Below are 13914 nucleotides of genomic sequence, written 5' to 3' on the forward strand. Positions count from 1 at the left end.
AGCCAGTTTGGTTGCCCCACCATAGCATGCAGCACACACTCTGTTGGCAGTGCTGCATGCTGTGGACTGGTGAAGGATAGGATTGGGCCATTAAGCTAGTATAGCATTTTAGAGAATAAAGAATAGCGATGAGTGCCATGTTTTAGTCTGGATAATATTTAGTATGGCTTCCAAATGTCATTCAAACACCTAAAGAATGAAATGGCTGGTAATTGGATAGGAACACACAAAACATCTGACTGAAAAGAAATTAGCATTGTTGAGCTATGCATTTGATATACATAACATGTGCTTAGATGGGGGGGGGGCTTTTCCTGATGGGCATGGAGGCATGGGCTGCCTGGTAGCTATGCTTGCATGAAAACCATGCAGGAGTTCAGAAATTAATTTCTCTTGCACACTTGTGCGCCCCTCTGATTCCATAAAACAGTCTGCTGCCTTTGCGTCCCACATGAGTGGGTGATCTCATTCTTCAGTCTCCAAGGTCAACTCAAACATGCAGCAATGCCATGTGAACCAGAAAGAGCAGAGAAACTGTGAATAGTTTAATTGCTAATGAAGAAACCCAGACCTTCTTGTCGTTATTTAAGGAAATGTTTCAATGGTTGGCTTGAGGAATAATTTGATTTGGACTGCACAAAAGGGCTGTTATTTTTTTCCCCTTTTCCGCAAACTATTTGTTAAGCCTACATTATTGGTTTAAGTAAATATCCTGTGAGGTTGGTAGATGCTTATTAAAAACACTTTGCTTAGTGAAACATTTATGGGGTCGGTTTTCTGCTAACAACATTTAACCTGGTGAGTTTTATTACCATGAAAAAAAACCTGCTATTTCCAACTGGTAGAGACAAATCAGAGTAAACTAAATACAGATGCAGTAGGACAGATTTGCTGGGCCAAAGTGGACTTTTAAATGTAGTCAATGCTCAGTTTGTGATAGTGGTAGTTACAAGTGTGTCTACTCTGCTTTGGATATGGGCTGTGCTGAGAGAGCAATCCAGAATGGTTGGTGTACCAGCACAGACTCCCTGCACCAATCCAGGTATGCTGCAAGCATGCCATAAAGCATGTTCGCAACTACTCTAGAGCTGGCGAGGGCAGTGCAGAGGGCTGCACCAGCTCCCGGATGCCAGCTCCAGGCCCTGTCTGGATAAATTCATGCTGGCCTTGACAGACATAGGGGAGTGGGAGAGGGTGGCAGGAGGGCATAATAGTGGAAAGGGGGTGTTTCTGGGTGGGGGAGGGCATACTGGGAGGCAGAATGGGTCCAGGAGGAGGTGAGACCAGGCGCAGAAGCACAGGCTGAATCCTAACTCCCATTTCTGGCCCGAGCAGTCTTACATGGGCTGCTCAGATTTACACTAGCGATTTTACTGGCACAGATCAGACTAGCCCCATAGAGGTGGCTGGGATGTTACTTGGGGGTAAGGGGGGGAAATCCCCCTACCCTGAGTTGCCTCCAGTAGGCTCCTACCTTGTGCTGGATGGTTGGTTGGCAACCTTCAGTCTCGAAAGACTATGGTATAAGCCTACAGCACCTGGTATTCCCGGGCGGTCTCCCATCCAAATATTAACCAGGCCTGACCCTGCTTAGCTTCCAAGATCAGACGAGATTGGGCATCTGCAGAGTCACAGTTGCTGCTTGTGCTGGATATGATGCAGGCCACTCGGCCTGGCTGTTCCAGAGCAAGTTAGAATTGTGCTGCCCGTTGATAAGCCTATGCACATTTACTCAGATGTAAGTCCCATTATAGTCAATGGGGTTTATTCCTCGGTATGTGTGGATAGTAGTAGAGCAGAAGTCTTCTTTAATCAGGCCTTCTAGTCATACTAATATCGCAATCAGGAACGAGAGGTAACTTACACTGTCCTAGAGTGTTAGTTATTTATTCAGCTTTACCAGAAGGTGTCACTCCCATGGAAAGGGACAATAGTATATTGATAGCATTCATCCGGGAATAAAATCAGCCACCTGTTCAGATATCCATTAGAAAACGTCAGGCTTTCACTGCTACCCCTTTGAGGCCTGTTTGGCTGAGTCTGTCACCACAAAGGTTGTCTCTGTAATCTGTGATCTTTGAAGTTGATGCACACCGCGATTGGGCTACTGAAGCAGGACGGAACCGCCTGTGACCCGCTTCATCAATTTTGTCAAATACATAACCAGGTGGATCTTTGTAAGAGGCGGGGCATATGTGAACTTCCTTTTGTGTGTAGCTAATGCCGTATGTGGTTTCACCAGCAAATGGCACATGAGGTCTAGCTGCCGGCTTACGGGGTCTACAGCTCTGTGTGAAAGGAAGTGGGTGAGGCACATAATGGGCCTGAAAAGTGGTCAAAGTGTCCAGGGGTACAGCTGGCAACTTGATCTCTGTTTGAGGAATAACGGGTGCAACTCTGGAATACTTCCATGGCTGGTAATCATCCTTCATAGTAGTTCTGTGGTTGAAAGGATCTGTGCTTTTTACAACGTGGCCCACAGGTTTACATGATGTTGCTGGCCGCCCATGAGGGTCTACATAGTGAACCTGTGCAGATGTCAGAAGGTCCATTTTCTCCTTTGGTGGTGTATAAACCTCACGCTTTTTAGTGAAGGGAGCAGGTGTTGGCCAAGCTAAGTATTTTTCCTGAAATTCAGTGGTGCCAATAAATTTGCTCACTTCAGGTCTTTTGTAGTCTGGTTTCAGGGACTTAGCTGGGTCTCCTGCCAACCCTTTGTATGACAGCTGATGGGTGGTGAGACCATCAAATGGGACATTACTGGGCTTATATGGCTCGGGTTCATGGACATAGCGTTTCGTCAGGGGATGTACCACATAATTCAATTTATAATTGGTCAGATTCTCCAAAGGTGTCTTGCTCGTGTGGGCTGACCTAATAGGCTTGCAGCTCTTGGTGACAATTGGCCCCTTGTAGAGATAATCATCCTGAGTGGTGCTCCTGTTGTCAAATTTTGCTTCTGAGGGCTGGAAAGTGTTGCCTGGCTTAATCATATCTCTTCTGGGCTGTCTCCACTCAATGTAATCACCTGAAATGGACAGAGATCGTCATTTAAAGTTGAATTGCATGCTAAAATGTGCCAACTCACTAGTAGCAGAAGTGTGTACAAGCATTCTCACATTTACTCTTCATGTCTGATTGATTAATTGATTGATTATTACAGTCACAGACCAGCCCAAAATAAAATCAACACAATTTTAACATGAGAAGTAAGAAAATTAATATCATAAACAATTTAAAATCCCAATCTGATACATCATTACAACTATATTACCTCTATTATGCTAAATTATGCTAAATATCCAAAGGGTTAATAAGCTCTATACAATAATCTGCTAATTAAATTATGCTCTTACATAGCGGATCATATCTCACAACTTTATCCAAACAATGTCCATTCACTTCTGATGTATCATGTTCACAAAGTTTTTGAAAGCAGTACATAAATCTTCTTATTCTTAATAATATCATGTTAAAATTGTGGAAGTCAAGCAAATATGCACCAGACGAATGAATATAGTGACTGTTGCTAGAAAGAGCCCCTGCTCAGCTCCATTAGAGCACCATGCACTCCCCTTGAAGATTAGATTGCCTGACAATTCCTGTTCTCTCAGTGTACTGCTATATTATTTACTCCAAGGGCTGCAGATTTGTCATTGTTCTAGGACAGAAATTATGCAGGGGATGGATAGAGTGCATTGAGGAATGTTCTTTTCCCTCTCACACAACACCAGAACGGGGGACATCCACAAAAATTGAGTGTCAGGAGAGTTAGAGCAGACAAAAGCGAATATCACTTTACCCATTGTGTAATTAGTCTATGGAACTCCTTGCTTAAATGCCTTTTAAAGGGGTTTGGACAGATTTCTAGAAGAAGAGTCCATCACAGGTTACAAGCTGTGATGAGAATATGCGACCTCCTTGTTTTAGAAGAAGGCTACCTCAGAATGCCAGCGGCAAGGGAGTGGCAACAAGATGCAGCTATCTTGTTGTCTTGTGTACTCCCTGAGGTATCTGATGGGCCGCTGTGAGATACAGGATGCTGGACTAGATGGGCCTTTGGCCTGATCTAGCGGAGCTTTTCCTATGTTCTTATGACAGGTGCTTACATGTTTTCCCAGTCATTATAAAGCTTTTCTTTCCCCTCCTCCAGTCCTGTACCAAGCTTGCTCCTAGACTTGCATGGTATCTATCCAGCAAATGCAGGGTTAATTTAGAGTGCAACTACATGTTTTGTGCCTGTGTGCATGTGCTCTGTGTGTCTGCGCGCAACACCTTGACTACAGTACAGTGTCATCGCTTGCGGGTGCAAGTGGTGTAGGCCATACTGGGTGATGTACACGGGGGGGGGGGGTGACACCATTACTGACCAAACTTTTTCAAATCTTGGTATTTTTGAATAATACCATCATGTTATATATCATTTGATGTGTAATTTCATTCAGAATGCAATGAAACAAACCATGTTGAAATATCTCTATTCTATCAAAAGTTATAACCAAAAAAACCAAAAACCGCACCAGGGATGGGGCAGTGGTGCATCACCATGCCCACTGCCTGGGGTGTTGAACCATCCATTGCATGGGACGAGGTCCGCTGGCCTCCTGCACCAGGTGACACAAACCCTAGTGAGACTACTGTTACAGTAGCTTAGGGAGGAGGTGGTTTTGACTGAGAAAGCAGCAGGACTCTTAACCCTTTCCATGCCTATTCTTTCTCTGCTCCAAATCACCCCCGTCAGCTGCTTCAGAATTCCTTTCCCCATTCAATTTCTTACTCTGAATTGCCCCTTCAAAAAGCTGTTTCCCTAAGAATTTTGTTCTGCCTGTGATTTGCTGTCCCTGGGCACTAATTGGTTAATGCACAGCTTACTGACATTTTGGAATGCAGGTTTTTGGGCCTCTTATGCCCTTCTTGGCAGAAAACATTTTTTTTTTTTTTTGGTCTGCTGTGTGGATAGTGATTTCACCAATGTTTCCAGTGCTCGTTCTTGCTATTGGGGTCACATCTGGGGAGGTAAAAGGTAGAAAAAACCGGGGCTTTCTAGGAATGATGAAGACAATGGGGGAAGTGTGGCTTTAAATAGAGCTGTTCCCCAATGGAGATCACATAAGAGGCATTGGAACAACTGCCAAGATCCACATTTATACAGTATAGTGTCCGTTCTGTTGGCATTTATGGAAAGCATTCTAGGGATATATAGATCTCTTTATTCCATCCAAAATTCCCAGAATTTTTTTATTTCCATCCAGCTCTCTTTTGCTACAAAACCCCATTTTTTAAATAAAAACAAAAAACCCAACTGTGTTTAAACTGAATTTTTCAAATATTTATTACCCAGACAGCTGATATAATAACATGTGGTAAATGATGCATTTGAATACATATTTTCCCACAAATGCACAGAATGCATAGCAGCCATAGACAGGTCTGTGTTTTATAATAACCAAGCCACTGGGGAGGTGGAGGCATCCAGAACCAGGCAGTCCATAACAAATTTCAGCAAGAGAGGAATAAAAGTTTAATAGGTACTGTACATAATGAAGAACTAAGACACTGGCCTAGGCGATCTCTTTCATAGAATTCCTGTTCTCATGATACCTGTGCTGATCTTCTAATCTCCCAGCCTGTAACAGATGTGTCAGTATAATTCCCACATGTCTTGCATGTATTGGGTGTGCTAAACCAGTATGCCAAACACTCAAAGAACCTGCATCTGGCAGCACCCAAATTCTTCATTTGGCAAAGCAATTACATCCTCTTCAGGGGCATATCAGAGATCAGGATACATTACTTTGCTAGGAAGCAGGTTTTACTTTTAACATGGTTTCTAATAGTGGCTAGCTGGATGAAAGCTGACAAGTAGGAAAAGGTTCCTTCTCATTGTTTGCCCCTCTCAGCATCTGATACACTGAAACATACTGCCTCTGGACAGTATCTATGGATATCCACTGTGTTGACAAACCAGGAATAATTGTCTTGAATCCTTTGCTTTGTCTGTTCTTGTGCAGTCTGGATAATGAGTTGTGGTTAGGTCAGCGATCTTCAACCACTGTGCTGCTGCAGCACACTAGTGTGCTGCAAATGGTCCATAGGTGTGCTACGGGAGTTTGGGGGAGGATAATTTATTGGTATGGCCACTGGCGTAGCTAGCAGGGGGGAACTAAGTTTTGCAGGGAGCCTCCCTGCAGCGTGCATGTGGTCCCCTCCCCCCCTTGGGAGCCATTTGCCTCCGTTCCCCGCCCCCCCCCGCAGCCCAAATGGCTCCCAAGGGGAGGGGAGGAGCCGCTTGCACGCTGCAGGGAGGCTCCCTGCAAAACTTAATGCCCCGCCCCCTCTAGCTATGCCAGTGGGTAGGGCCATTGGGGTGTGTGACCCCCACCCACTCCACCCCTCCACACACAGCAGTGTGGTTTGCCCTGTTAATTGTCAAAAAGCAATGGTGTGCCCTGAAAATTTTAGCACGTTGTCAGTGTGCTGTGAGATTTAAAAGGTTAAAAATCACTAGAGATTCTGGTGCAAAAGCTAAGGAAATCTTTGACTTTGTTTTTCCTACAGTATTTATGCCCACAGGTCATCCTGATTCTGTGCTAAATTGCTCAAATGGCAATGTGAGAAGATGCCACCCATATGTAGCATCTGTGTCCACTTTGGGATTTGACCCCTACTTCTTAGCAATGTTGTAGCCTCATCTCCATGATATTTTTAGGGGACTTCAGCTGAGACACAAAGTTTAATGGCTACTGTGCATAATAAAGAATGACGATTACTTTGGGAGAAAACCAGGGACAAGTGTTGAAAGGGAAAATGGGAAAATAGAATTAGAATGAATACAAGAGAATGTCCTTTGCTGTTTATGGTTGTTTCTTACATAGTGTCTGTGTGAGCATGGGGAAGGGTCATGTTCAGATGTACTCTAGGTGGCCACACTTAAGATCCTCACAGCATTTGCCTTCGCATGTCATAATCTAGTCTAGTTCACTGATACAGCAGTTTTTGTATCATATTAGAATGATGACAAATGTTTCCACATGTCTTCCATTTTAAGGTTTTTGGATTTATTATTTTTTACGAACTCGACACATTTGGAGCTCTCCTAGGCATTATGGATATATATTACTTTGCTAGAGCCAGAAGTGCTACTATCCCCCATCAAAATATGTTACAATTTTATTGAAATTCTCATTCTTCTCCCACAGATATTAATGGCTTCCCATGTATCACCATCTTGAAAAAATTATAGACTATGGGAGGGAACCAAGGCTACAAGGATACAAACCACATGTTCAGCTAATTCAGGCAGACCTCAGTATAACCAAACAAAATGACTTAGAATTAGATTATCTACCTACAGCTAGGTATGAGTGTATCTGGGAGATAATGAGAAGATTAAAACAATACATTGGATCTCACTGAAAGCTGCAGGACAGTCATCACATCTGGTAATAGCACTTAAAGTCGGTCCTGCTGGTTTCTGTGTACTCTCAGGGGCTTTTACAGATCGATTTCAAAACTGCTATTTCTCTAAACATTACCATTATCCTAGCCTTGAACCAGAAGGGCCAGCATGATCGCCCATACCCACAGAATCATGAGTGCGTTGTCTCACACAGTTCTTTAGAAGGGGATAGGTTCATGTGGCTCTCTTTTTAGGGAGCGCTTCATTTCATGGAGCTGGAATTCCATCCTCCAAGCACCTGCTTCACACACAGCCCTATCCTATGGACATGCTGTGCTGCCGGAACTCCTGTGTGCTTTATGGTGGTCACAAAATGCAACCTGCCATTCTGCATAGCTGGGCTGCCACCAAGTGCCAGAAGCCTCTGGAAAAGCCCCGGCTCTGGTAAACTGGTGTGGGGTAAGGGTTGTGGGGAAGGTGGAGAAAGGGAGTGTCGAGGTTAAGGGGATGTCAAGGTAAGAGGATGTTATTGGTGGCAGCAGTTCCACCAATATCCAACCCCCTTCCCTGTCTCAGTCCACCTATCTGGGTCCACTCGGACTTGCACCAGCAAAATCGCTGGAGAAGGTCCAAGCAGACCTGTTAGCACAGTGGAGGCTTCACCCTAGTAAAGAGAAAAAAATGTTCCCAAACCTGGAGACCTCCAGGACTTCCTTTGTGCCCCCCACCCCACAAGATGCAGTGCACGCTCCGGTGATACAGTTGCATCAGCAGAGTGGATTTGGCTGTTTGGAACACTGTTGAAGCTGCTTTCTCCTGAGTAAGATGGTAGGTTCATCTAGCTCAATACTATTTTCTCTACAGTTTCAGGGAATATTTTTTTTCTGGCCCTACCAGGGCATGCCAGCATGGAACGGGGACCTGCTGCAGGCAAAGCATGTGTTTTACCACTGAGCTGTGGCCCCTCTCATAAGGTACATCAGCAACAGGCTGTACAGTCAAGTTGGGCATCATTAAGGTCACCTTTGATGCCATTTCCAATCATTATTTGGCCCCTCATCTTTGGAAAGAGACTGCTTACACCAAGGGTCAAAATAGCTGTGGGTCTCCTCCTGCACCTCCTGAATTGACTCTCCTCCTGCACCTCATACGGCCTTGGAAAATGAAGTTCTCATTTAGAATTAATAGATTAGGACCATAATGGGGCAGAGGGTTAAAAGAAACCCCCCACACACACACACCATGCTCTCAATGTACAGGGACACAAGCCCAATGCTATTTAGTTAAGAAAATAATAAGCATTTATGCAGTCTGACTTGAATGGTGCAATCGTACGTACAGCTACACAGAAGTAAATAATGCTGAGTTCAGTGGGACTCATTCCCATGTATATGTGTACAGGATTACAGCTTAATCCACTTTATTAGGATTTAAATAGTCATTTGGCTAAGAGTCACTTTACTAATCTATATGTGTGAAGAACCCAGGCAGCTGCTGTAGCAGGTATCTAATTTATTCTGTACAAGAAATGACATTTTAAAAAAGACAAAGGAGAGAAATAAGAAAGAGCAGCCTGAAGACTAGCAACTCTTTGGCAACATCTGCAGTGTGTATTCATTAAGATCTGGCATCAGAACTGCAGGAAGAGGAAACTGGGGCGGGTTCTCTTCTTTATTCTGAGCCATTTCATTTGCATGTACTCTAGAAGAACCATCTAGTCCAGGGGTTCCTAAGTGCGCATCATGATGCCTTAGGACCTTGTGGCACACTCACAGGACTGCCACAGGATATCTCAAGTGCCCCCCCTTGGGTACTGCTATCTTGAATCTCGTGAAATCTCAGGACTTATTTCTGAGTAGACCTGGTTAGGATTGTGCCCTCAGGCTAGTTCTGGTCTCTACAGGAGCCTCCTCTGTCCTGGGGAAATATGTCCCAAGTTAGGCCTGGTCTGGCCTCCTAGTAGCTTGGATGGAGAGAACCTGCCCATCCTTCCATTTCACTATCATTTACAGTTGAGTGATTTTGTTACACCAAGAAGAGACTGCAAAGAATATTTTGGAAACTGTCAAAGTACAGCCATCTTCTTTGTTCTTACAGCAAGGTGTTACCAAGGGGCTGTCTTACAGAAGAGTTCCTTGGACACTTACTTTTGTATGTAGGTACTGTGGTCATCTTCTCATCGGAAGCATAATTTTGTTCCCGGGGTAGGCAAGGAGCGACTCGAGAAACAGGGTAGGGGTTGTAGTCTCTCTTATATGTGGTCAACAGGTCCATGTTTTCATCTCTCCTGACGTATTTATCAGGAGGTCTCAGTTTTATAGGACACACTGCATGAGGGACATAATCTCTCCTGCAAACAATAATAGCAATGCATCTCAGTGGTGATAATGTCTGTATTGACAGAATCTAACATTTCTTGGGAGGACTTAGCTCTTCCCTACTCTTCCTGCTACAGGTCTAGCCATTCACCCAGAATGTTCTGGCTATATCTTCCACAGGTCTTACCAAAGGGTGACTATTAGCTCAATTCTATTAAACACCACCACCATCCCCACTACTGATGCAGGCATGTCATTGGAGCATGCATATGCTGCATCTTGCAATGGGAAAGGTCTCTTCTGGGTAAAAGAACACTTGTTTCCTTGCCTGGCGTAAGACTCCACTGCCTGAACGGACCTGTGTCAGCAGACCTGTGTCAGCAATTGCCTTCATATGCCCCCCCTTCCTTGACCTGGTCTCCACCCTGTTCTGCCAACCCCCAGCATCCCTTCCCCCCACTGGTGCCCCGACTTGTTGGGAGGCAGGTGGCATGTGGCTGAGGCAAATGTGTGTCACCATTTGCAACGGCTGTACATCACACTGCATGACCGGAACGTGAGTTCCAGCAGTGCGGCATGCCCATAAAATAGGCCATGCATGTCAAGCCAGATTGCAGTACTCTCCCTTTTCCAGCTCCATGCAGTCACATGTGTATTCTATGGTTCACAAATATCCCTCCTTACCTGGCAGTTGAAATACCTTCCATGGGCACATCTTGCTTTTTATACTCAACGACTGGTCGACATGATTCCCTGGGTCGAGTGTGGGGGTAAAGTGGGTATTTATCCGTGTACTCAGAAAGAAGGCATGGCTTCTCATTCATCTCAAAGGGCTTGGTCAGAAGATGAGGGCAACGATGGCGTCTGTGGAAGGAGGGACAAAAATTAGCCAACATAGTAAACGTTCAGCTCAGCTCCGGAACTGGTTTGCTTGCTAGAGCTCAGGCCTGAGATGTGGGGCATAGTAATAGAGGAAAGAGTTCCACTGTGCATGTGCAAGAAGCCTTTCCCGTTGCATTGATTCATCACAGCCAACATGGCTGGGAGCATCTTAAACATGGCTTAAACATCTTAAACATCCCAACATGGCTGGGAGCATGTGTTAATATGCTTTTATCTGTTTTTAAATTATGTTTTTAATCCGTTTTAACCTGTTGTAAGCCACCTTGAGTCCCTTCGGGTGGGATAAAAATAAAGTAGTTATTATTATTATTATTATTATTATTATTATTATTATTATTATTATTATTTATTAAACCAATCAAGAACTGGGCCTCTGGGCCTCAGCCAACTTTCCCTCTTTCCATGGTTTTCTCAATCCCTCTCCTGCTTACTCTCAAGCCTGTTCTTCCCGAACTATCCTTGAAATTCTGGGAAATTCTGCATACTTGCGTCCCCTTACTAACTTCCTCTATAGGCGCTGTGCCCCCCCATTTTTTGAATTTCCAGAGCAGCACCAGCCTGCTCATCACTATCAATTATTGCTACAGTGTTGCTCTTCCTCTTTCCCTATTCTTGTAATAGGGAACTGTATCCCTTTCGGTTACTTCTAGGCTTCGACTCCCTTCTTTGATACCAGGTTAGAAGGTGAATGCACCAGGGACATGCAGTGTGGGGGTAGCAAGTGAGGCAGAACAGCCCCACCAGAGTTGCCCTAAAAACGCCACTGCAGTTGCCACCATGTGAGGTGTGCAAGCACTCACAACCCATGTGCTCTGAACAGCAGCTGGAGTGTGTGAGTTGTGAGTGTTTGTGCTCTCACAGTTATGGCAGTGGTACTTTTCAAATGACTGGTGAGGCAGTTCTATCTCACCTATCACCCCCCCACTACACATCCCCGGAATGCACCACTGCCTACGGTCAAAGATCCTGTCTGAAAGAAGGTGTGCATCACTAGTACGCATGCCCCGGAGCGAGTGTTCTAACAGAGCATTAGGTGAAAGATGTAAGTAAAATCAACTCCCTCAAATCTGAGGAAATATCTGCAGCTGAGTCCAGAAATAAATCTGATGTTCCTGCATTAAAATTCAGTGACCCGTGCTGTTCACCTTCCTCCCCATACAGAAATTCAAGTCCTCTTTCACTTTATAATTCTGGAATGTCTCCAGATGACATCAGTGAAAGTAATCTCAAACATTCCTTGATGAGAGAAGAATTTGGTCCAGGTCTCAGTGGGTTCATCTTGATTCACAATATAACACATATACGTAACAAGTCCTACGTCCTATTCACCAGATGTCCCATTCCGACAGACTTTGAATTCTGAACCCTTAAAGTAATCAGCCACAAATGTTTAACCTTGTGATCAATGGAAAATCATCCTTGTTTAGGATCCACCTTCAATACCTGGCCTCAGCAGAATCCTATGCTTGACACTCAGAAGTAAGTCCCACTAGGTTCAGTAGCAGGGCCAGCTAAAGCTATTGTGCTGCCTGAGGGCCCAATCCTATTCAATTTTCCTGCACCAGTGCAGCCGTGCCAGTGGGGTATGCAATGCATTCTATGGTGGGGAGGCAGTTACAGAGGCCTCCTGAGGTAAGTGAATGTTTGTTCTCTTATCTTAGGGCTGCATTGTGGCTACCCCAGTGCTGGGAAGTTGCATAGGATTGGGCCCTCAAGCAGCACATACCTTTACCGCACCCTCAACCTGGATCCTTCTTCCACATGGCCTCCTGAATCAAAAGAGGAAATGTGAAGCGTTCTGGGATTGCTCCCAGCATGTTCTGCATTTTCTCCATTGTTTAAAGAACCCACACAGAGGAAAGTTTGCTCTTTCTCCTTCCCGCCACTCGGCTCTTGGTTGCGGAAACTGAAGAAGCCAGATTGCCGTACTCTGAAGATCAGAACACAGCTATTGCTCTCTCTCTCTCTTCAAGTGGGCTCTTTACACAAAGCTGGCAATGCACCCTGCATGCCCTGCTTTGATTAAAGAGCCATGCCGGGCCAGAAAGTAGCCAGCTCAGTCCGAGGCAACAGAGCGGCTGGTGAAGTGGCAAGCCTCCACTCAGGCCCCAATTCACTGCCCAGTGCAAATGGACTTATTTGCATCATGGACGGACTGGCCCTGTTCAGTGGGGCTTACTTCCAGGAAAATGTGTGTAGTATTACGGTCTTAGAAGTTAAATGTACCTACAACTGATTCCCACACTCAAATTGGTGTGTGGTGTCACAGGCCTGTGTATCTCTCACACCGATCATACACACTCCCGGTTCATTGACCCAGCGCTCTCAGGGAGTCAGAAATGCATGTTCCCAATTTAGTCTTCTGTGTCCTACTATCTCAATGAACACTCTGTGAGGAAGCAGAGCACAGATGCTAGGGGAAAAGGCCTTACATTGAGTACAAGTTCTGATCAAATGTCCTAAACAGGTGTGTGTGTGAGTCCTCAGGGCAAACTGCCCTATGGTAGGTGCCACCACCCCTTTTGACCGTCAGTCTTCCAGCTAAGGGGAAGTCCTACAGGCTAACTTCCCAACTCTTACAATTTCTGAGCTCTGGCAAATCCAAAGACTCAAGCCTCAGGGCTCTGGTTCACTTCACACAGTAGTAGACTAAGGGCACAATCCTAACTTGCGCTGGAACAGGCAGGCCAGGAGGCCTGTGCTGTATCCAGCGCAAGTTTGGGGCTGGCTAAGGCTCAGTCTGAGGCAAGGGGAAAAATTCCCCTTACCCTGGGGAGAGCCACAGTGGGCCCCAATGAGTCTACTTGAATCTGCACCACTTGACGAGGTGGCGAGATCCAAGCAGAACAGAACAGCCTCGAGCTACTCCACACTGCCAGGGAACAGGGCTAATATCTGGCATAACTGCTGGGCCCTGCCTCCCACCCACCATCTTCCCACCCAAAGGATCGCCCGCTGCCTGCCCTCCCCCCACCCTGAAACACCACCTCCCTGCCCTAAGACCCCCATGTTGGCCAAGTTCAGCCAAAGTGGACCTACCCCATCCCATGGGTGCGGAGACTGGATGTAACCTCTTCAGGCTGGCACGCATCCCTGTACCAGCCCAGCTGATTCACATGGAGGCACAAATGTGCTTTACGGCATGTTTGCCACCCTCCTGGGCTGGTGCAAGGGACTTGTGCCAGCCCTGGGCACAGTTAGGATTGCACCCTAAGTGGCCTAGGCCAGACAGAGATGAACCAGTTCCTTTGTACTCACACAGACACAAGTTCGTAATAACAAATGGTTTATTTA

At 45.5% G+C, this 13914-nt stretch overlaps 2 protein-coding genes across 2 annotated transcripts in view; both read right to left on the reverse strand.

Annotated features, from left to right (window-relative positions):
- Positions 1 to 1995: 1995 nt before the first annotated feature.
- SAXO1 (stabilizer of axonemal microtubules 1) lies at positions 1996 to 10439 on the reverse strand. Its single transcript, XM_066615812.1, has 3 exons — positions 10402 to 10439; positions 9547 to 9749; positions 1996 to 3028 (listed from the first exon to the last, which is right to left on the reverse strand). The coding sequence occupies exons 1-3, from the start codon at positions 10422 to 10424 to the stop codon at positions 1998 to 2000; spliced, it is 1257 nt and encodes a 418-aa protein (XP_066471909.1). The 5' UTR covers positions 10425 to 10439; the 3' UTR covers positions 1996 to 1997.
- Positions 10440 to 10506: 67 nt separating this feature from the next.
- Positions 10507 to 13914, reverse strand: part of HAUS6 (HAUS augmin like complex subunit 6) — a 45668-nt gene continuing 42260 nt past the window's right edge. Inside the window, exon 17 of the mRNA XM_066615811.1 lies at positions 10507 to 10581. The gene's annotated coding sequence lies outside the window, so the exon portion shown is untranslated. The remainder of the gene's footprint in view (positions 10582 to 13914) is intronic.

Source organism: Tiliqua scincoides, chromosome 2 (genome assembly GCF_035046505.1).
Source record: "Tiliqua scincoides isolate rTilSci1 chromosome 2, rTilSci1.hap2, whole genome shotgun sequence".
Classification (NCBI taxonomy): Eukaryota; Metazoa; Chordata; class Lepidosauria; order Squamata; family Scincidae; genus Tiliqua; species Tiliqua scincoides.

What these genes read in the sequence shown, in the direction of transcription:
- SAXO1 (XM_066615812.1), bottom strand. Translation starts at nt 10,424, where the DNA reads ATGGAAGGTATTTCAACTGCCAG. An exon ending in GAAGGTATTTCAACTGCCAG is followed by an intron (nt 9,750 to 10,401) that starts GTAAGGAGGGAT and finishes TATTGTTTGCAG; the next exon opens with GAGAGATTATGTCCCTCATG. An exon ending in CACAGTACCTACATACAAAA is followed by an intron (nt 3,029 to 9,546) that starts GTAAGTGTCCAA and finishes TGTCCATTTCAG; the next exon opens with GTGATTACATTGAGTGGAGA.